General features: G+C 39.7%; 1 protein-coding gene and 1 gene segment (V, D, J or C); both read left to right on the top strand.

The window, feature by feature from the left end:
• AMPH (amphiphysin) overlaps positions 1-16450 on the top strand; it is a 121914-nt gene extending 105464 nt beyond the window's left edge. For both annotated transcript variants that reach the window (XM_033512015.1, XM_015618882.2), the window contains 5 exons: positions 3783-3839; positions 8645-8782; positions 10025-10291; positions 12676-12777; positions 15279-16450. In XM_033512015.1, coding sequence (XP_033367906.1) covers positions 3783-3839; positions 8645-8782; positions 10025-10291; positions 12676-12777; positions 15279-15386 — 672 coding nt within the window. In that variant the 3' untranslated portion in view covers positions 15387-16450. The remainder of the gene's footprint in view (positions 1-3782; positions 3840-8644; positions 8783-10024; positions 10292-12675; positions 12778-15278) is intronic.
• Positions 16451-20563: 4113 nt separating this feature from the next.
• LOC107200402 lies at positions 20564-21155 on the top strand. The segment is given in 2 exon segments: positions 20564-20674; positions 20790-21155. Coding segments are annotated over 2 exon segments (375 nt in total).
• Positions 21156-22467: the final 1312 nt, after the last annotated feature.

Raw genomic sequence — 22467 nt, 5'->3', positions numbered from 1 at the left:
TACCCAAATGATGATAAAATTAGGTGGTTTTCAGTTAGCACTTGATACACTGCCATACAAATATCAATATTAAGCTAGTGTAGATGCAAATTAGCTGAAGAAAGTGGAAGTATCTGTAGATGCACCTATAAATGTGGCAGCAGGGAGCATGGATAGATATCTGATTATCAGATATCAAGCTACTGAGCTCTTCCTAGCAGAGGGAAAATAATTTATCATGTGAGGAATGGTGGGCAGTGCTAGATGGGTTGTTCTGCAGTAATTTGGGGGAAAGGGCAGATAATACCTGTCTCTGTCCAACCTTATCTGTTCTCTGAGGATGCCTAGCAGCTTTAGACCTATGGAGGGAAGTGGTCACAGTATGTTCACCAGAACTACATTCAGGCTTAGTTCTGATTACCCTTGCATGAGCTTTGAGTATTTGTTTCATATTTTAATCCACTTTTGCTTGGTTCCATGGCATACACTGGAGCAAATTATTTCAGGATCATCCCCTTCTACTAAACATAACTCAATGAAGAAAGCTTCATGGTCTGTGCAGACCAGGATCTCCCCTTCTGTATCCTTTCACTCATATTGTCAACTCTATAGGAAGGCAAAAAATTAAATTACCTATCTGAGGCACATTGTTTTGTCAAACTGTTGAGAAAAAAGCCTCATGTAAATTGGATGGTTTGGAATAATGAAAGTGGGAGGGAAGGTGGAGAGAGAAGGAATGAGAAATTGGTCATTTATCTGGAGCTCTTCTCATGAGTGCATGGCAGAGAATGTGGAAGAATAGATACTAATAAAGCCAGAAAGGTGGTTTTATTTTAAAAAAAAAATAAAAAAATGCACAAGAAGTTCCCATTTTTCCAAAAGGAAGTATTTTTGTCCTCCTGTAGAACAAAGCAATGCTCTGAAGCCTATCGCATCTCTTAAGCACTAATTAAACAGTCTGTCTGCAGTACCATGCATTTGTTTGCTGGCTGGCATGACCTTTCCAGTTGATCCATTTTGCTCCTGAGGAGTTGTGGTGCACTGTCTGTTGTCAGCTGCTCTGGCTGAGTCACAGGAGTGCAGAGAGAGGCAGAGAGAAACAATGCAAGAGACAGACAATTTAAGAGCAATTCAACAGGAAGAGTGTAGGCATTAAATAGAAGTTAAACAGTTTTAATTAGGTTTGTTCTTGGTGTTTTGTTGCTAATTCAAAATTATGGTGTCCTTACTATTTTGGGAAAAATACCAGTGTTGATTTTAAAAATGCCTGAAATGGAGTGACTGCGTTTGGTTCCAAAAGGTTTTTATTTCAGGGAGGGTTTTCCAAGACTTGCAAAGAGTTTTGAAGATTATGATTAAGGACAAATATGTTCAAAGCTAAGGAAAAGTACATTGAATTGCAAAAAATTAAAGCATGTCATTTCCCAGCAGCAGTTCTACATCAATTTGCTTTATGAGTGACAGTTTCCTTTAAAAGTAGAATTGTAAAATATTAATAGACACTGCTTTATTGGGAACCTTTTATCGAGTTTAGTTGCTTCCAGTTTTGACTGACAGTCCTCAATTCAGTTTTTCTGTGCTAAGTTTTCTGTCACATCCACTTAATCCAGAAAAATTATGGCACGGATTCTTCATTATAGGAACTGCACAGTAAATTTTCTGGCAGGAACTTAATTTAAATTGTGCAGAGGATGGTCCAGGGGATAGGGTACTACTTGGCTATCAGGGCGTTTTGGATTCAGTTACTTGCTGCTTTATAGTCTGCCTGACTAAGGTTGCCAAAACTTCATTAAAAGAGCTCGTCAGAATTGCTGCCTAGGGTCTCATTACATATTTTTGATTTGGTCCTTCAGATCTCCAATGCCGCAGAACAAATTAAGTTTTTATTAGTAGCTCTCAACAGTTGATCCTTTTTGGGGAGGGGATAAAATGTCTGGTAATTAAAGGGACAGGATGACCATGTGTGCCAACAGAAGAAAAGTTAACGATGGGGTAAACAGTTTATGCATTAATTTTTCTACACAAAAAGAGTTGTTTTCCTGTTTCTATAGCATCCCCAAGGAAATCCCGAGGATATAATGCATTAACCACTGGTTTAATTTCTTTTTCAAATAATACTGCCCCTCTCACCACATCAATTTCTCACATTCAAACAAAGATGGCATGAGGACATCATAATAAAGTGAATGCTTATGAAATGTTGTTATTTCCCTTTCTTCTTTTCCTACATGTGAGACATAGCACTTGGAAATCAGCTTTTATACTTCCACTGCACTTAGCAGTTTGGGAAGAGCTTCTCAGTGCTTTGGGCCTGATGCCTGCCTGGACTCTGATGTTCTCTCATTAAAGCAGTCAGACACTCAGCTAAGTACTGTGGTTTTCAGAGCAGTATATAAGCATATGTGAAGTTGCCTCCTGATAAGCTCTTTGCAGACACTGAGTGGCCTCACAGCAGAGGCCAGGCAGCAGCCTGCAACCAGACATATCTAATTAGGGTTCAGTCCTACTGTAGGTACTATTCACAGTGCCCAAATGGTGTAACAAGTAGTTTAGGAGAACAACACAGTGGTTAGATACAGAAGAGCGGTCAGCTGTGTCAGGATTCTCAGTGTGAAGCTAAGTGCAGGTGAAAAATGGGAGCATAAGGCCATTAAAAATATATGGCTATCTACAAGAGAGAACTGATGTAGTGTCTTTCTGTTGAAGTCTCCAGAAGCAGATTTTTCTCTCTGGAACCAGGTTGTTAGCTTCATAATGTTATTTCAGTCATCCTTTTTACTAGGGTTTCCTGCCCTAAAAATTATACAGTTTATGCTATCTTGCCTCTCTTCTCAAACTCCGTTATCCACAAAATCCCAACTTCCAGCTAATCAGAAAAGCAAAATGCTACTAAATTGACTAGTTCACAATAATCAAATTATTCAGGAAAGCTCAACCTTTGGGAAATAAGAGAAGTTCTCCTTACTTTCACCTTTCCAACCAAAATTGTGCTTTTAGTTAATAAGAAAACAGTTCTTACTTGAAAATATGCATATGTAGGCATTAAATCATTCTGCAAAGATACCCAAAGGTGGGCTGATGAATTTTAGCAATTTTGACCTTTTCTAGAAAAGGACCTGGTGCTGGTAACAAGTACTGTTTAGGAGGAGCTTGTTAGTAGTCAGCGAATTCAATTCTTTGAACACCTAAATGGGTGTCAGATGTGGAAAACCACTGATGTCTAATTTTTTTTATGTCAGGCACCTGCTGCATGTACCACTGGATATGGACCTAAAGTCAGGTGATTCTGCAAAAAAAAAATTAACAACAAAACAAACTTTGTGACACACATCTTTTGAACAGCCCCTTTTAATGAGCTGCAGTCCAACATGAGTGAAGAAGTATTTTATTAGGTTTACATTGATGCACTGGTAAATTACAGGAGCAGCAGCAGGTGATAATGGAAACAGTTTGAGTTACAGGTGGGAGAAATTTGAGCTTGGTGGAAACTGCAAGGTTGCTTACTAAACAATTCTTCAAAGCTGCTGCTGTTATAAGAGTACTGGTAGTAAAAGTATGTAAAATTGTCCTTAAGAGTTCCAATGTGATGATGATGATATATGTAAAGGATTAGTTTTAGCGTATCTATTTCAGATTATATGTGGCAGTATCTTTCTACTTGATAGTATATACTAGGTCATTTAGCCATTCATTTCATTGCATCCCATACATGGCATGCTTCCATTAGCTTCATTAATGCCAATTTTTCTGCAGCCATTGCCTCAGCATGCGTAAGGTGATGACCATATTTCCTTTTTATACAGGAGGGTGTCGAGGCAGGAGATAAGGAGACAACTGGAGTTGCTGAGAAGGAAGGCGAGGTACATATGAATAGGGGCGAGTATGGTTGTGCTTTAATATTTTCAACCATTGCAAAAAAAACCATCATTTTCATGTCACCAACAGGCAGGCCTATACAATGCAACTGTGACCTAGCTGTGGTATCTAAGTCTAGCACTGCACAGATATATCTGCACCCATGGCATATATTCTAACAGATCACCTCTCATTCAATGCAGGATTTATCTTAGAAACTGCCTGTTGCAGCAGTATAGAGTGATAAATATTTCAGGACAGCAAACAAAGCAGCTCCATGGCTAAAGGAGGTATAATGCTGTTTCTATTGACATTTGGAAATACACTGCATAGATTCCCAGTAGCTTTTACAATTTCTGTGTATTCGTTTGCCTAGACTTTCTGTAAATTTCTTTATTAAAAACCCTATGATTAATCATTTATTTTTCCTAGCACAATATGCCCTGAGCTAAAACAGATACTTGGAAATAATCATGTTATGAGTTGGTTTGCTAAAGCACAGTCTGGCATCATTAGATGCAGTTAAAATCAAATTACAGAGCAAATTAAAAACTCAGTGACATACGTTAGGCTGTGCATATGTGGACTTGAATGACTGCATATAGCCTATATTTCTTTAGTACTTACTCTGAATCCTTGTGTACTAAAGTGAAACTCCAATGTGTTCAAACATGCACAGAGGGTAGCACAAGAGGAATGGCTGTATATTAAACTCAGGGATGGATGTAGGGACTGGGAAGTAACTCCTAGCTATTAATCACTCAGGATTTGTATCTCAAGGTGCTAGCAACCTGTTCTTTTGTTGTTACTCATTTTGGTGCCATGATATATACAAAAAGGTAATGAACTGGTTTCAGAACATGCTAAGTTCAGCTGTCCAGTCTTAGGTTCATTATCCTGCTGTATATATTAGGTATGCTCTAGCACACCTAATACCTAACAGCATATATAACATATAACATATAACAGCATATGCTAGAGCCAAGGATATATCTGTGGAATATGAATATGTCATTTGGAAGTGAATTTGGGTCTCACTGGTGCTGTATTCCTCACCAGCACTGCCACATCCACGTGGAAGCCAGTGGAATTACACAGGAAGAAAGCGCAAAATGGGAGCAGTAGATCAAGCCCAGCTTGGTGTAGACACAGTGCAAAAGAGTGTTGTGTTGTTCCTCTAGCATTGCCTTGTCACTCCCACCAAGTCTGGTTCAAAAAGAAATATGCAAGAAATGCCTCACAGTTGTGCTAGCACCAAGGCTAAGTCTTTGAAATCTTCCCCTTTTATTCTAATACTCCTTGTTCACTCTGTTATCTGAGAGTGAATTTGCCCATGTTCTGTTTAAAACAGTTTTACTGTATGCAGAAGAGTTGCCATAAGAGATGAGGTTATTTCCTAAGCCAATATTTGACTGCTAATGGAGTGTGGTGCCTTTGATACTCCGTAAGTTGTGTAACAAGTTCTTCAGTACTATGTCAGAATTTTTCAAGACTTTTCAACTGGTGCATTCCCTAAATCTTGATGATTGGTCTCTCTTGATGTTAGCTAGCTTAGCTGTGATTATAACCAGCTGTCATGAAAATTACCCATTCCTGTTCTAAATCCAGACATGGGGCAAGAACTTCTGGAAGACAAGTGTATCTGAGGGAGCTCCTCTGGCAGACCCCAGCAGCAGGCTTGGTACCCCTTCTCCTCTTCCTGGGCTCATTTTTGCTACTGCTGGATCTGTGGCATTGTGTTGAGCTGACAGCTGTGCTAATGAGAGTACCACTGTGTGGATCAGCTGCATCCTGGCGAAAGAAGAATTCATGTCTGTGCAATTAAAACAGTCGAGTGGCTCTATTGCACCCCTCATTATTCTGGATGATTCTTTCTTTCTCCCCTGTGTGCTTGGTGTAATGGGACAGCTGTCCAAATTTCCATAGTACTGCTGGAGATAGCTAATTTGGAATACTATTAGACTGCCTAATGTTATTAATTGCCTATATAAAAGAGATTTTTAGGATTGGTTTTCAGTGTGAAGTAAGGTAATACAAGTCACTGTATCTGCAAGGATGTGGTTCAACATAGCTGGATATGAATCCAGCTTCCTGCCTTTTTTATTTCTCTTCTGTACTAATCAGATATTTGAGGCTCATAGTGAGGTTCATCCTGTGCTACCTCACATGCCTTTTTTTACTTTTATTAATCATCTAGCTTTTATTGGTTTTGTACTCTTAAGACACACCAAAAAAAAAATAATGATTGGGCCATTGTGGGCTGTGGCATGCATTTAGTGACTCATGACTGCAGGCTGTGTCACCCTTTCACTGTGGGGCATTTGTGAGCCAATTAATGTAAATTAGTATACTCCTCCATAGTAAAATAAAATGATCTATACAAATCAAATAAATAGAAAAGTTGTCAATCTTAATTAGAATTGATAGCAAGACCAATTTCTGCAGCATGCTCTTAGAAATGCATGGTGTAAAATCAATCTGATTTGCACTCTATTCCCACTCTTTTCTACTAGCCTCTTCCAGGAGTTTAACATTCATCATTTATTTGTATATCTTCTTGGATCAAGACTGCTAAAATTGGTAATACTATGAGTGGCAGAATTGCATGCCTTACAGGAGAAAATGTCAACATCTGACCTTATCTGTTGATGTTATTCCCTCTTACAATAGAGCATCCTTCAACAGCAGCAGTTTCAATTTAAATTAAAGTTCCCCAGTGATTTCTGTAAATCCATATAATATTTTCTGTCTTCATGGATTCCAGGAGGACTTCTTTATCACATCAATTAATAGCAGCAAATAGGAGTAGTGGTTAATATTTAATGTTGCTAAAAAACAATGCCTGAAGAGTGCCCTTGAACAATTGCTGAGTTCAGGTAGTAGAGTTAGCTTCATCCACAGGGGGAAGACCAAACTGAGGGAACAAAGAGCATCTGACTGTTCATTGGAGATGAGACCGTAGGCTAACAATGTCAAGACTAACTGTGCCTTGACATTGGTACCTCGAAAAGAGTTTTCCTTCAGTGTTTTTTCTTTATCTTTGAGCTATCTGCTGTAAGGTAAAAATTCCATCTTGTAGTTAATTACATTAAAGCAATGAGTTTTGTCATTTACCTTAACAGCCCAAACCTTAAGATTAACCCATTTTAAGTATATATCCAGTATGCTACCATAAGCAGTATATAGCAATGCAAATGTTAGGGGGATGCATTAATTACAAGTGTCTTGGTTTAAGACAGTTTAAAAGGAGAACACTCTGGAATGAGTTATGTCCCTTAATCAGTTCAACCAATCCCTTTCTGCAACTGAGAAATGAATGTGAGTAGATATAAGTGAAAAAATAACAGTTTGCTAATATATGAAACAGCAACAGGCAAAAGCCAACAATAAATAACTGCTAGTTACAGAATAGCTAAATCTTATGAACCTATGAGAACAGAGATCCAAAATGCCAGCAAACGCCCTTTCCTGACATAGCGCCCGACAGGGGCGACTGTGTGGGAAAGACAAAGGGACAAGATGGGATCTGATCCCTTCCAGGAGCTCATGGAGCAATTCCAGTGGCAGATGAGGACCCAACACCCCCTCTGGGGTCAGTGCCCTCCTCACAGCAGGAGACAGCAGGGCAGGCAGGGCCAGGGAAAGCAGCAAAACCCATGGCTGCAACAACCTGTGCCAGAGCCAGGGCTGCTCCAGTGTTGTCAGTGCGATACCTTGACTGCAGACAGGCACCTGCAGGATTCATCCCAAGGCAGCTCAAAGACTCCAACTTCAGTCTCTCCAAGACTAGGAAGAAGAAGACAAAAATACTAAAAGAGAAAAAAATGGAGAAATCCTCTGCTTAAGCAAAGACCAAGCAGCCAGCAAAGCAAAAACCACAGAGCAAAAGGAGACAAGCTGCCTGCTAGAGCAGACTTTAATAATGCCCATGATAGCATCCTGCCCCAGTTTTTTTAGCTCCAGGGTCTTAAAGAGACAGTAACAATTTGGGGAACAGATAGACAGGGAGTACAACAACCTTCTGAGTTACCCTCTACAAGAAGTAACAGTTTATGCTGCGTGAAAGATTAAACATTGATCTAGTAGTCGGCAGGTACTGCTCTATGCACCTTTCAAACATTGGAATAAACCATGCATTATCTTCTCAACACAGACTGATCAGAAATCATTCAGTCACAGCCAGACTGAATAGGATTTTATGTATTTTGTATACTGATATAACTGTAGATCTGGAAGTTAATTTTTTTCTGATATTTATCCAGATATAGAATATATTTAGTTCTCCTGACATGGCCTGATTTTTAAGTCTCTCTGTTAGAAAGAAATGTATAATTAAGAGTACAAGATTTTTGAAGCCAGACATCTGTGGTAAGGTAGGTAACTAGCTAGAGAAGGCCTGAAGCCTCTTCCCAAAACCAGATTCCATTAGCAGGGTCCTGTGGACCCCTGGATAGTTTGCAAGTTCCTCCTTCTCCTCTGCAGAAACCAGTGGTAAATTTCTTCCACAATACAGATGGAAGACAGGGGAAGGAAAACAGCTCTGACAAACAGTTACTCCACTCACCTTATTATGCTAAATGTTGCCTGGTGAAGTTTCATAAATGTCTCTCTCCCACCTGTTAATCATCTTCTCTGAATAAGCTTGTCCCCAGTGCTACTTTTCTCCATAAATCAGGAGAAACACCAGTGAACTCAAGACCATAGGTCAGTGTCACACAGAGAGGTCACAGAGCAGAGGCTGGTCCATGTTCTCTCCAGCAAGTACCTGTAACTCATATCCTGAAAGGTCCCTCCCTTCTGTTGTTTTTAGGTGGTATCTGTTGGTGAGAGGACTGCACCATCAGAAGACAGTGCGGCTGTGGCAGCAGGAGCTGCCACCACTGAGCAGGAGGATGTTGCTGAAGGTGACAAACCTCAGGGAGAAGAAAAAGAGGCTGATGTGTCTCAGGTAACTCATGTCAGTGCATGGGAGGGTGTGTGTGGGGAGTCAGGACAGACTCAGCAGCCCAAGAGAGGCAAGGCTACTGCAGCTCTGTGCCCCCAGGTTCAACCAGTAGCAAGGTTGATGTTCTCTTGGGATGGTCCTAGGATGGTCTCTTGCAGGGTATCCTTTCTTCTAAGTCCTTACTTAGGGTTGTGCCTGCCTTTTTGTCTCTGTACTCCCCTAGGCTTGTGGGGATGGGACTTGATGGCCCTATAATGGCACCTATGATGGCCCTGTGAGCAGCATGGACAGCTTTTGCCTGGGTTGTTCCCCACTGTTGTTTCCGTGCTCCTCTGTTGTGATAATGTTTACCACATAGCATAACAGGGCTTTCTGGGAGATAAATAAGCAGAGAAACAATTGGATTTTTCTTATATCCTGGCACCACCTGCTATCAATAGCACTACTTTGTTTCCTGTAAGTCATGGCAGTCAAGCCATGAGTCTGTATCTGGCCTGCTGCCTTTTCCTCTGCAAGCTCTGTGGAGCTGGCAAATGCCTGCTAAAGCAGACCCTGTAGCTGGGCAGCCACCTGATTTCATTGCATATTCTATTTCATCTGTGCTCCAGGATAAGATGATCTGGAAGAAGGTCAGCGAACATGTTTTTTTTCAGGTTGGGTGCTCCAACAAGTTTTGTTAAATGCTTTTTTTACTGGGATTCATTATTGGTCAGATGCTACTTAGATTTTTTGCTTCCTCTGCTCCCAGTTACATTGTTGCAAAGCAGGAAAGATACCTTCGGTCAAATAAATAGTCATATTTCCTTCTTTCATCACCTTCTATCACTATTATCTATCACTATTATCAATTTCCAAATAAAAACAGTACAGTGGAGCCACTGACTTCACTCAAACCTGCTGAAACTAAAGAGCAGAGTGAAGGAAAAAGGACTGGTAATTTCCAGGAACACTGAAAATTAAGCCAAATTTACCTACAGAGAATTTTTATTAAGTGCAATAATGTGTAAAGTAGATTTAGGAGGACTGAAGGGAGCAGCTATAACAGGGAGGGGATTATTCCTTGACATTCTTGTTCTAATACTTAATGTCTTAAGAATTTCTGGTGGAGAAAACGAGAAATTCTCATCCCCATGAATGTCCTATGCAATAAGCAAACAATAGTGTTTTCCTGCTTGAAATAAAGTACTAAATAGTTTTGCAATTCTTTTCTGAGGGAGGTTTGTTTTTTGGGTTTTTTCCCCCCAGGAAAAGGTCAGCAGCATCCCTTCAGTAGTAATAGAGCCAGCCTCAAACAACGAGGGGGAGGGAGAAGAACACGAAGCCGTCGTGAATGAGTCCAAAGATGCCACAATAGAGATGGACACTCAGGTCACTGGCACTTCTCTCAGTGAAACTTCCCAAGCTGGAACCGATCAGAAACCTGCTGAAGAAATCCAGGCTGTACTTTCTCAGGATCAGCCTGCTCCAGCAGAAGATGCAGCTTCAGCAATGCCACCTGGTTTTCTCTATAAGGTCTGCTTCTCCATTCTTTTAGATATCCCTAGCTTCTGTGGATGTGTCTTGTCTACACAGGTAGTGTCATGATTTCTTGAGGGCAAAGGATTCTATGCACACACAAATTCATGCAACTACAACTCTAATATTGCGCTGTTGCTTCATAAATAAAGTCTGAGGAGATACATTTTCTGCATGCCTGTTGCTGTGCATATCCTTATGTAGCTGTAAGATTCCATGAAATAAGAGAACCCTTGAATCTCATCAAATGACTGCTGAAAATTAATATATTGAATAAAACTGCTCTGCCACATAGTTAATCAGGAATATTGTTGATATATGCTAATGATATATCTGATATGCTAACAATATATTTGATCTCTAAGGTCCCTTGCAAACCCAATCCATTCTGTGATTCTATGATCAATAAAAAAAATGGCTTTTTTTCTGTCCTGAAAATCTATAGTGGAAGTACTGATTCTATTGAAACCCATGGCTACAATTAATGGTAATGAAGCCAAAATGTCAATCAGTAACTTTAGTAATAATATAAACTATTATGGTTTGTATTAAAATAAATATATAAATTAATAATTTATATAATAAATATATAAATTTTTATATAGTTATATATAAAACTTCTCTTTTTTCAAACAGAAAAGTTTAATGAGGCATAAGAGAAATTCTTTCCTTGGCTGGTGAAACCCCCAGGGTTTCCTGGTTCACAAGGTTCTTTGAAAATACTTTCCATTTAGAATCACTGAGCAGCAGAAAAGCTCCTTGAGGATGGATGAACTTTACATGCTTCCTACCATAATTTACATAGTTCAGACTAATTAGTCCCCTAGCACTCTCTAAGTATGCCAGTTTTTTTGGTCTGTTCTCACTGTTCAATATTTTCTGCAGACTTTGTGGATAATAGTAGGGTAAAGTTAAACAGTATAATGCAACTCAAACATGCTGACACAGTTCATCTTTCGCTTTCCATCGCACTCTCTTGGGTCAGACATAGAAAAGGAGAAGAAAAATATAAGCTTGCGATCTGGTTCTCAGTGCCACTTTCTTTCATAATTGCAGAGTTATCGTGGAATTATCTGTGCTCTGAGTAAATTAGGCCAGCTTTCTTTTAAGGAGATAGAACTATTTATTTAAAATGGTCTGTCCACAATGACATGTTGATCTTGCCAATGTTTGAATGCTCACCCCTTTGAATGCAGATATTTTTGACATACCTGGTGAGAGTTCCTTCCAGGACAGTCATTGAGTAGGGTTCCCATTACTCACCTCTTTGATCACCATATTGCAATGGGTACTATATGACTGGCTCAAATTTTTATAGATGTTCACAAGAAGACTAATGCAAGAAGAGTAATGTTGTGACCACAACAAGAGAATGAGAGAATAAAGTTCCTGAGAATCTTTCTCAATTTTATGTGTAAAATCCTGCCAGCTCTCTCACGGATCTCATAGTGATAATGGATAATTGAAGGACGTTCCCTACATGGGAGAAATGACAGTGGCAGGCCTTGTCCAAGAGGCAGGACTTGTGAGATGTGGAAGCATTGTCTATCCCTGAGATCTTGTAATCTTGGAAAAGGATCTTAAGTTTCTTCTGATAGTCTCAGGAAAGGACACTATCCTTAAGCTGTCCCTGCTTCTAAGGAACTGCATAAAATCTGATGTGAATCAATGCCTTTATTATCAATTTATGCCAGACCAAAAGAGATGATTCTGTTCTTGTGAGATTCCACCTGGAGTGCTGCATACAGTTTTGGTGTCCCCACCATAAGAAGGACATGGAATTGTTGGAACAAATCCAGAGAAGGGCCACAAAGTTGATAAGAGGACTGAAACTGCACTGCTGCAAACACACACAGGCTGAGAAAGTTGGGGCTGTTCAGCCTGGAGAAGAGAAGGTTCCATGCAGACTTGTGGCAACCTTCCAGTATCTCAAGGGGACCTGCAGGGAAGCTGGAGAGGGACTCTTCATCAGGAACTGTAGTTCCTTGTAGGACAAGGAGTAATGGGTACAAACTGAAAGAGGAGAAATTTGGATTAGGTATTAGGAAGAAATTTTTGCTGTGGGGGTGGTGAGACACTGGAACAGGTTGCCCAGGGAGGTCGTGGATGTCTCAGCCCTGTCAGTGTTCAAAAGCCAGGTTGGATAAGGCCTTCAACAACCTGGTGTAGGGGAAAGTGTCCCTGCCCATGGCAGGGGAAGTTGGGACTAGATGATCTTTAAGGTCCATTACAACCAGTTATCATTCTATGATAATTCAAATGTCTTTAACCATATGTTTGCATAAAGATGAATTTTTTTCATTTCACATTTAACAGATAATTTTGTTGAGAAAATGTCGTCATTTAAGTCACATCTATATGTGTGGTGTTATTTTCTTTAGGTTGAAGTTCTACATGATTTCGAGGCAGCCAACAGTGATGAGCTTAATTTAAAACGAGGAGATATTGTGCTAGTGATTCCTTCTGAGACTACAGCTGATCAGGTAAAAACATGTGGTTGTTGCTTTTGTTGATGTTTTTCTTTGTATCAATTTTTTTTCTTACAGATTATAGTTAATGGGAATGTATATTCAAAATTACATTACTGTAAGAAAACACAAATATTTTACTATGCCTTTGTTTGTAGTTTCTTTTGAGATTAAAAGGCACAGTTGACTACACCTGAAGTCATGTTATTAGCAGGATCTGACCTCAGCATAATTTTTAGGGGGTTTTTTTTGTGCTACATTTTAGTGGATTTTATACTGACAGACAGGCACACACAGATTTCATGCAGAGGACAACCTACAAACTCTGTTACATTGTTCTGTATCGTCTCGTCTTAACATTCCAGTAGAATTGATTACATGCTCCCTAAATATTCAGTTTTTATGTGTGATTTGTAGAAGTAATGCAAATTCACTCACAGAGAGCTCTGAGAATGCACACAAATTGTGGTGTCCTATAGCCTAAAGGTATAGAGATCCTGCTCTGTCATAGGTGCCTCTGATAACGCTAACTTGGCCCCTCGGAAGCCTGAACCTGAATTAAACAACATTTCATTTGTTCTAACACTGCATTTCAGGTGCATTTTTAAACAATTGTATTCCATATGTTAAACTGAATTGCAGTGAAGTATTGATTTTGGCTGCTGCTTTAAAAGAGAAGACTGTACTGTGCACTATTAGCACCAGGCACCCCATGGACATCTGTTAGTGCCTGTAGTGTTGGTGAGAGGTCTCCCAGTTGATCTGGGGATTGCTGAGTGGGGGACTGGATCCTGCCTGATCAGGTAGCTAAGAGCTCTGCTCTGAACAAAGACTATCTCTTAAAATAAACCTAAATACTAATGCCCTAAGCACATATGAGTCCTGAGAATTTGAAATTGTTTTGCTGATTGATGCTGTTCAAAGGTAGGTAATTATCAGTCCTCTCTGCTGTGCTTTCTTTTAATTCAAGAAACGAATACTTGGCTTTTGTGAGTGGGTTTTTTTTTTACTTATTTCAGAACAAAATAATTATCCTACACCAGGTACATAGCTTTTTTTGTTGGAATGAAATCTATTATCCCTACTCAAACTATGTTGTCTTACCTCATGGACAGTTCAATTGATTTCATTGTCAGTGTTTGCAGAATAAGATACTACTCTAAGGATTGCAAAATATGCTCTCTGATTTCAGTCTGGTTTTTCTAGGATTTTAGGTGTTAAATACATGATAATGCTTGGTGAGTCCATGAAGTATAATTCTTCTTCTGGTGTGCATTGAAATTTCCATTAGCATTAATTGAAGTAAATGGTGTGCACTGATGGAGAATATCTCTAAAAAACCTTTATGTATTCATGTTTCTTTTCGTACATTTATTGCACATTACCTATTTCCCCTTCATGTTTGACATCACCATAAAGCTCAATACTTTTGTCTTTTGGCAGGTACTTTGTTGATTTCTATAGAGGTTTATCTTTGTTATTCTTTATTATCCTTCAGAATTGACCTGTCTAAAGCTGTAATTCCAATACAGCTGGTAACATCAACCTCCATTTGAAGCAAACCAATCCCACACAGTGGTTTTTTTTCCATTAGACTTGTGTTGAAATTATTATCCAGGGAAACTGTGTATTCCTTTGTACAGTTTATGCTGTCTGTGCTGAAGAGCTGCAGTTCCTCTATCTCTTAGATATTCTGCATGCTTCAAAAACATGTCCCCACTTAAACTTACCCAGCCAATGAAAAGCTGGATCTGCTTTAATGATGCTCATTTGGGGGCAGACAGCCCCCACCAGCACATGCAGCCAGCCCACAATCATGACTTGATGGTGTATGTGATCATCTGTTCAAGCTATTCTATTTCCATGCATACTGTCTGTGCAATAATAATATGGCAACATTAGAAGTCTGTTTGCCATGGCTTTGCTCCAGTTCCTTTTCTTTAAAGGATAAGGATACAGAGTTTCTTAGTGAGATGAAAGTAGATTGGTCATTTTTAAAAATACCAAAATTATTTTATTCCAGGTTTTATTCATTTATCACAATTCAGAGAGCCAGTACTTTCCAATAAGAAATCTCTCTCCTGGTTGCTTGGACTGCTGGTGATTTGTTGATATTTTGCTTGTCAAGTCCTGGTTTAGGTTCCCAAGAGGTTTTTTTGAAAAATAGTTACATATTTTCTAGAGGTAGTAACTCCTGAGATTGCAAGAACTGTTCTTTCTTCTGCCTGTTGATACATGAATGAGAGAAAAAATATCTCAGCAGAAAAAATTAGGATTCAGAACTGTTCCTTCCCCACCTAGAGCATTAAGTTCAGTCAGGAGTTAGATGGGCTAAAGCCTGTATTGTGTGCTTGCAGTCACTTGGTCTTACAAAATTGTGGTCTGGCAGAACAGAGAGAACAGTCTGTGCATAATTAGAGGCTGCTTTTTAACCAAAACACCAAATATTTTAGCCATGTTATTCTGAAACATCTTCGAATTTTTTGATTTAAGAGACTCTGTCTTTTTCTTTGCAGGAGGCTGGCTGGTTGACTGGCATTAAGGAATCTGAGTGGCTTCAGTACAGAGATGCAAATAGTTACAAAGGACTTTTCCCAGAGAACTTCACACGCCATCTGGAGTAGTTCTCCCAGGCAGACAAACATAGTATGAAGCTCAGTCAGTAGGTTTTTAACCTCTTTGAAACACAGGAGCCCATCTTTTTGTAGTTTAAGCTGTTAATGGTTTACAGACTGGTGCCAGACAAAGCTTGTTGAAACATATCAAATGAGCATGAATGCAAACGGTTCAGCTGTAATTTCTGAAGCAGTACATGGGAAAAAAAGTCAGATAAAAATGAAATGTCCTTATTTGTTCACAAGTATGTGGCGACAGGTTTGTTTGTGCTTCGTCAGAGCTATGGTGATCCTGTATTTGATCCTTTCCCATGAATTCTGAAATTAGCTTCCTCAATACCAAAACCTTAACTTCTCTGCACTAAGTGTATTGTATTCCGTTGCACTGCAGAAGATTTAATTAATTATCCTGTAGCTATGAGGTCAAACTATTATAAGTTTCATGTGTTTAAAAGATAATTAACTACTGCAACGTTTTTCAGTGTTCTTTTTGGACATGCATAATATATATACACAAGAACTTATATGTGTATATATAAGTGCATATGGCTATATATGCATTTTCACAACTTCATTGTAGTTCTTTGGCTGTGTAGTATCATCCAGGACATGCATTGCTCTTTCACTGTCTGGCATTACAGGAAACAGTTTTGTTCAAAGCAAAACTAGCTGCTCCATTGCCAAAACATGATACGATATCTGTGGTTGTAATGTGAAGTTTTCATTCTTAGATGATGAATAACATCATGTTCAAAGCCGCTAACCTTTGAGAAGGCATGGCTCGGTCTCCTCTTCCAGCTGCAGTAGTTACAATGAGATAACCTGGAGGAGGGAGTTGTTATGATGCTAATCTATACTTTTTTATTTAATTGGCTGAATACATTTTCAAAAAGAAACAGAACTAATATCTGAGAATAAATAAACACAATATATTTTCACTATATGTATTTATGCAGTGTACCTTCACAGAACCTTTTAAAGTAAGATATATAATGTATCCTGTATCAAAAAGTCATCTGTAACTTATGTTTTCCAGTGCTGTGTCATTAAAAATAAACCTTTGGTCCAAAGAAGCTGTTTCTTCTGTGGTGCTTTTGAAGTTTTATAGGAAGTCCATCTAATTTATGCGTAGTATTATATAATCAAATCTTATTTGAATACCTCTTTTTCCAAAGGATTGCAGCATAACAGGTGCAACATCTAAATTCTTGCTCTCAACCCTAGTTGTGGCCAGAGTTCCAAAAGGTCTGGAGCCCAGCTCAGCATGTCTCTCTGCTGCTCTTCCTGTTCCTGACTCTGACCACCAGCTAATATCTGTCCACTGAGGAAGGGAGCTTGTCTGCATGTAACCACCACTCAGCTGAAGATCTCTTACTTCTTAGTAATTTTTCACTTGTCCACTTTTTTCATGAGGAAAGTAAGTTCTCCACAAATCTGCTCCACTGTGTTTGCTGAGGCATGGAAGCTGCAAATATTTAGGAATATCTATATTTTCCTAGGTGCTTGGCATCCAGCCAGCCTCCACTACACAAGGTCCTGCAACATTCTCTGAGTGGCCAAAATCTGACAGACCTGTTGTGGTTCTGTAACTCCTAAGGTGTCATAGGGATATACACAAAAGTGGAGTTGTCCATAGTCTTTGGCAGAGATTCAGAACCCTGCATTTCAAGTCTGTAAGATGTTTGACATGAGAGGCTGTGCAAATGCTGAGGATCTTTAGGCATCTCCTAACCCAAGAAAGAATATCACACCACTTTCCACCTAAAACGACCTCATTCAAATTTAAAAGACAGATGTTAAACAGTTTCACTTAAAGTTTAAGTTTCACTTAAAAATCTCTGAGTAGGAATTTTTTGGCATCCATCCATGGCTATGGATTACAGAGTTGCCCACAAAGGCCTTCTGAGAGTTTTACTCCTTCATACCCAGCAGGGGGTGGTAGATGCAAGAATTTGCATTTGCCAAATTAACTCTCATTTGGCTCCATCTTCAACTATGAGTTTGTCTCATTAATATCTCTCATTATCTGAAGTTGGCTGATGTCTGCAGCCACAGACAGAAAATTCAGTGCCATACCAGAAAAAAAGTCAGTTTTATGCATGCTAACTGGCTACTTCAATCTGCAGGCAAAAAAATAAAAAAGATAGAAAACTACTTTATCAAGCTGCAGCTCAAGTCATTAGAGCAACATATCCTTGTATCTCATGCATGTTAAAACATGATGTATACCAGACATGGTAAATCTGCTCCAAATAATAATAAGTTATTCCGCTGGTTCAATTCAAAATGACCATGTTGATTTGAGAGGAAAAATAACTTTACATACTACTTCTGCTTAAAATAATTTTGTAGTCTACCAGTGGTTAAGTAAATAGCTAAATTATTAATTGCAGGAAAATATTTCAAAATAATTTAAAAAGTTGTCTTTCAGGATGATGGAACATGCCCTGCCATTACAAAAGGTCCTAGGAATATTTAAAATATACTAAAGTGCCCCCAAGGGCTGCATTGCTCTGCATTTTATACAAAGGATGGAAAGATCAAGAGGGGACACACAAGCCAGCAGAGAACCCTCCAAAAATACCCTTAGTGGCTGGTTCCTCTCTGGATGCCTGTGCAAGTCTTCTGCTCAGCAAAGCCTGTCATCATCCATAGCCTCATTGTGGCAGCTCCAAAACCATGTACCCCCATTTCCTCCTTGCTCACAACCTCCATGCTGGAGCATCAGTGCTACTGTCCTGACAGCCATCCCAGCCATCCTGGCCTCCTCAAGATGAGAAAGGCAGTGGTGCTGAGACTGGTAGGAAGATGGAAGTTTTTCTCAGTCGTGAGCTCTCTTCTTACAAGGGTGGCTTTTGGAGATGCATGTTTTTTTGGGTGTGGGGCAGGGGGAGAGGTTGACTGTTTTTTTCCTTTCTCTTTGAGAGGTAACCAAAAGGAAATAGCTCATGCATCATTATTTAACTTGTAGCTGGCACAGCCTCATTGGATAGTTTTCTGCCACTCAGATCTGCTTCACCTCCTCTTGAGGCTGAACCTGACCCTGTGCCTGTAAGGAAGCCCTAAGAAGAGCAGTGACTGTGGTTGCTGAGCACCTTCTTCCTGACAATGGTTTTTTCTGGTAGTTCTACGTGCCCTGCTCATCCTGCTCATCCACCAGTGGAAAAGGGGATGCTTTCTTATCTCAGCTTCTCAGTTTTTTCTCTTTTACTGCCATAGGTGGCTCTACACAAGACTTGCAGCAAACACCTATATCCATCACCAAGCCAGAAGGAAAAACAGTGATAATAAACTGCCATGTCTCCAGTCCTGATTTAAGCAATGTTTTTATTCACTGGTACCAAAAGAGGGTCAATGCACCTCCCAAGCATGTTGCCTACGTGTCTTCCAGGTTTTTCCTTGGAAACCAGTGTGATGAGGGGACGTTTGCTGTTAAGAAGGATCTCAGAAAATCTGTCTGCACCATGACAGTGAGCAAAGTAAAGCTGCAAGACTCTGCCACCTACTACTGTGCTATTTGGGATGCAAAGCAGTAGTAAGCCACAGGGGACCTGCACAAAGACATGCTCTACTTTCCAGATAAGAACTTGGAGTGTTTGACAATACACAGGAACACTGCCACCCTACTTTTCCCAAAAGCTTTGAATCAGATTGCAGGCAGCCAGATACAAAAGATGCTGCTGAGCTTTGCAGATGCACACTACAGCCAGTACCAGCAGACCTGTTATTCCACTTTGCCAATAAAAAGGACATTTTTTGGGTCAGGATGGACTGCCTCTGAGTGGATTTATAAGATGACAGGTTTGGCTAAAAGCAGGGTCCTGCTAAAAGCAGGAAAAATCTTTCTATTCCCACTACCCTTTAAGCCACATCTTTGGAATAAAACCCCAGTTCTGTCATTTATATGGCAGAATAGAAGGTTATAAGTTATATATATAAAACCTATATATATATATATATATATATATATATATATATATAAGTTATATATTTTAGCAAAATAAACTTGAAGCACCAGTTAAGACTGCAGATGCAATATACCCATTTTATACTACTCTGTCACTTGAGAATCTGGTTTTATTTTCTCTTTGTTTTCTGATGGAGCTGATCACATTTTCACTTAGGTTAAAACACAAGTATCCTCATTGACTTCCGTGAGGCTTCTCATCCTGTATAGCAAGACTGCAGCTATAGAGCAGATGTTTTTATTTTTGAAAACAGAAAGACATTCCTTTGAGTAATTTCAGCTTTCTGTTTATGAGTAAACAACATGTTGATAAAGTCACGGCATCATTATGTTCCTATCCCAAAGGACCCAGTATTGACAGTACCCAGTATGGGGTCTCCAGAGCACACTGAGCACTGGGGCACCAGTTGCATTTCGCAGGAGATTGAAAGATCAGGTTCCTGGCACAACTGTAAGACAGCAGTTACTGGATCTGTGTGAAAATTCTTGAAGAAAAATAAAAAGCTGGCTAACAAGTAAAATGACAACAACAGGAAAAGGGGAATCAGCTTACTGTTCTTTCCAAGGAAATTAGAGGTGACCTTGTGTCTGAAAAATTACTTTGAATTGCACAAAATAATTTCTGTATTTCACTTGACTTAATTGTCTTTATTTTAAACTAGGCCTATGGGGGTTGCAAAGCATTTGTGTTTCTTGGCATTGTGATTTTTTCCAGCATTTGGAGAAGCCAGTCTGAGGTGTAACATCTCACCTTACCTGTGACAAGAAACAGTCACAAACACAACAATCCTGCTTTTGAGCTCCCAAATGTCTGCTGTGTATTTTCCTGGTCTTAATTATTCAATCTGTGTCACAAACAGTAATTTCACACCCCTCCAATTCATTTAGCTCCATAATTTGAGTTTTGTTTTTTTATGTTTTATTGGCAGCCAACCTGAGGTAAAGTCCATTTCCTTGGTCTCGAAAGACCAAGGTAGAGTCCAGGCATTGTTTAGAAGCTTCCAACTAGTCTAAAATCAGTGGTAAAATTTGCTTTAGACTACAAAATTACTTTGTAGATGAGTTAAGGTAATTTGAAGGGAGGTTTGTGCCACTTGTGTAATGCTATAATCTGACTGTTGATTTTGAAGGGTTCAATCAGGCTGCTTTATCTCAAACAACACCTGCCAGGACAACCTCTCTGAAAGCCCAAGTGAGTAATTTCCTTTCCTCAGTTGCAATGCTCTGCCCTTGCTGGGAGTGCTGTTAGCTTCTTCCTGAGGGCAGACACAAGCAAGAGCCCTCAGGATGCTGATGCTTCGTCTCCTGGCCCTGGCAGCAGCCTGGTCTCGTAGGTTCCCTTTGTCACCATGACACAGAGCAGTGGAAGGATGCATCCCATGTTTATGTGTGTGAATGAATAGCAAGCTAAGAGTATTTGTTCTGTTTTCTCTCTTTCTTTCTAGATGGACAAGCACAAATGTTTCTAAAGCAGAGACAAGTGTCCATTACCAGAGGGCACAAGACAGCTGCATCAATGGACTGTATAGCCGAGGGTTTTTCTGATTTCCAGAACTTATATATATATTGGTACCGACACAGACCCTCCAAAGCTCCAGAACGGATTCTGTACATCGGCCCCAGTGCAGTTTCTTACGATCACAGTTCGTACAGCAACAAGTATTCCTCTTTCAAGAGAGGTACAAACATCTGCACTTTCACAATCAATGACATCAACCCCAATGATGAAGGTACCTACTACTGTGCCTACTGGTATTTCCACAGAACTTGCAGGTGACAGGCAGCCTGTACAGAAAGCTGCCTGTGCCCTGAGGGGCAGGCTTTCTGTCAAACACAGAGAATCATAACTGCACTTTCCTGCCTCTTAAACACCCCAACACATTGATGCTGAGCATGTTTACATGAATATCAGACAAGGAGAAAAGCAAAGATGTGCTGCAACTTAGGTGGTATAATGCTCTGTGCTGGGGAAAATGAGCACTCCTGTGGGTGATGGTATTGCAGCTAAATTATATAATAACACAGATCATCTCTGAACACAGATACTTCCCCAAATACAGCCTGAGAAAGCAAAAATGAAGCAATATCAGGGAGGGAGCATAGGAGAAGGATATTTGCACTTAAGATCTAGCTTGGGAGGCTTCAAATACAGAAGATGGTGGAGATAAAGGTGATACTTATCAGTAGTAGTAACTCCCATCCTAATGGTTATGATGACAATGACTTTTGTAGGCAAGGATCCAGTACACTGGGAAACACCTGAAAAGATTGTTCCAAGAAAGAGCTGTGAAGACCATTTACAAGGACAAGCTGCAGATTAAACCAGGGAACATATAGAAGTGGTGATACAGCACTGCTCAGCCAGACAGCTGTGACGAGAGCTGCAGTGAAATTTCAGTGGGAAGGGTATTCACAGCCACCTGCCCATGCAAGTTTTTTTGGTTTTTTCATTTTAGGTATATCTGCTCTACAGGACCTGACACAAATTCGTGTATTTATCACAAGGACAACAGAAAAGTATTAACTTTTTGTACTAGGTGCAATATGAGATTTATTTGTGTACAGTGATATTGACAAAAGCTTAAAAATGATCCAGAGGATTATCTCTTTTGGGTCAGAAAATGTGAAAATTTTCTCAGGGAAGAGCATGATGTATGATGGCTGCTTCCCAAGGGACCATTTGCTATAAAGTCTTTGCAGGGCATATTTTCAGCCTTTGAAATTCAGGGGAAATACCATAAAAAGCAAGGGGCAGCAAATACCTATCTAGTAGAAATGCATACTTCTTCCTGGTTTTACCACAGCCACTGAGTCTGTCCTAACAGAGCCACCAGCTGTATGTTTTCCTATTTGGTGCTACAACCCCTTTATCAAGGAAGACAGGCACTTGCACAGAGGTCCAACCACCTTGCTGCTGGCAAGACACTACTGCCAGAGGAACTCCTTGTTTCATGCAACAACCTCAGAGAGTTAAAGGAATGCAAAGATCTTCAAAATAAATGTGTCACGGTTAGTGCAACCAAATGTTTACATGGCATTTTATGTATCTGTAATTCTTGATGCACAGTGAAATTAACAGCTGCCTGTTTTTCTAAGATAGATTGATAGACAAATATGATTAAG

The sequence above is a fragment of the Parus major genome, chromosome 2 (genome assembly GCF_001522545.3).
Source record: "Parus major isolate Abel chromosome 2, Parus_major1.1, whole genome shotgun sequence".
Taxonomy (NCBI): domain Eukaryota; kingdom Metazoa; phylum Chordata; class Aves; order Passeriformes; family Paridae; genus Parus; species Parus major.
This window is presented reverse-complemented; position numbering and strand designations above follow the sequence as displayed.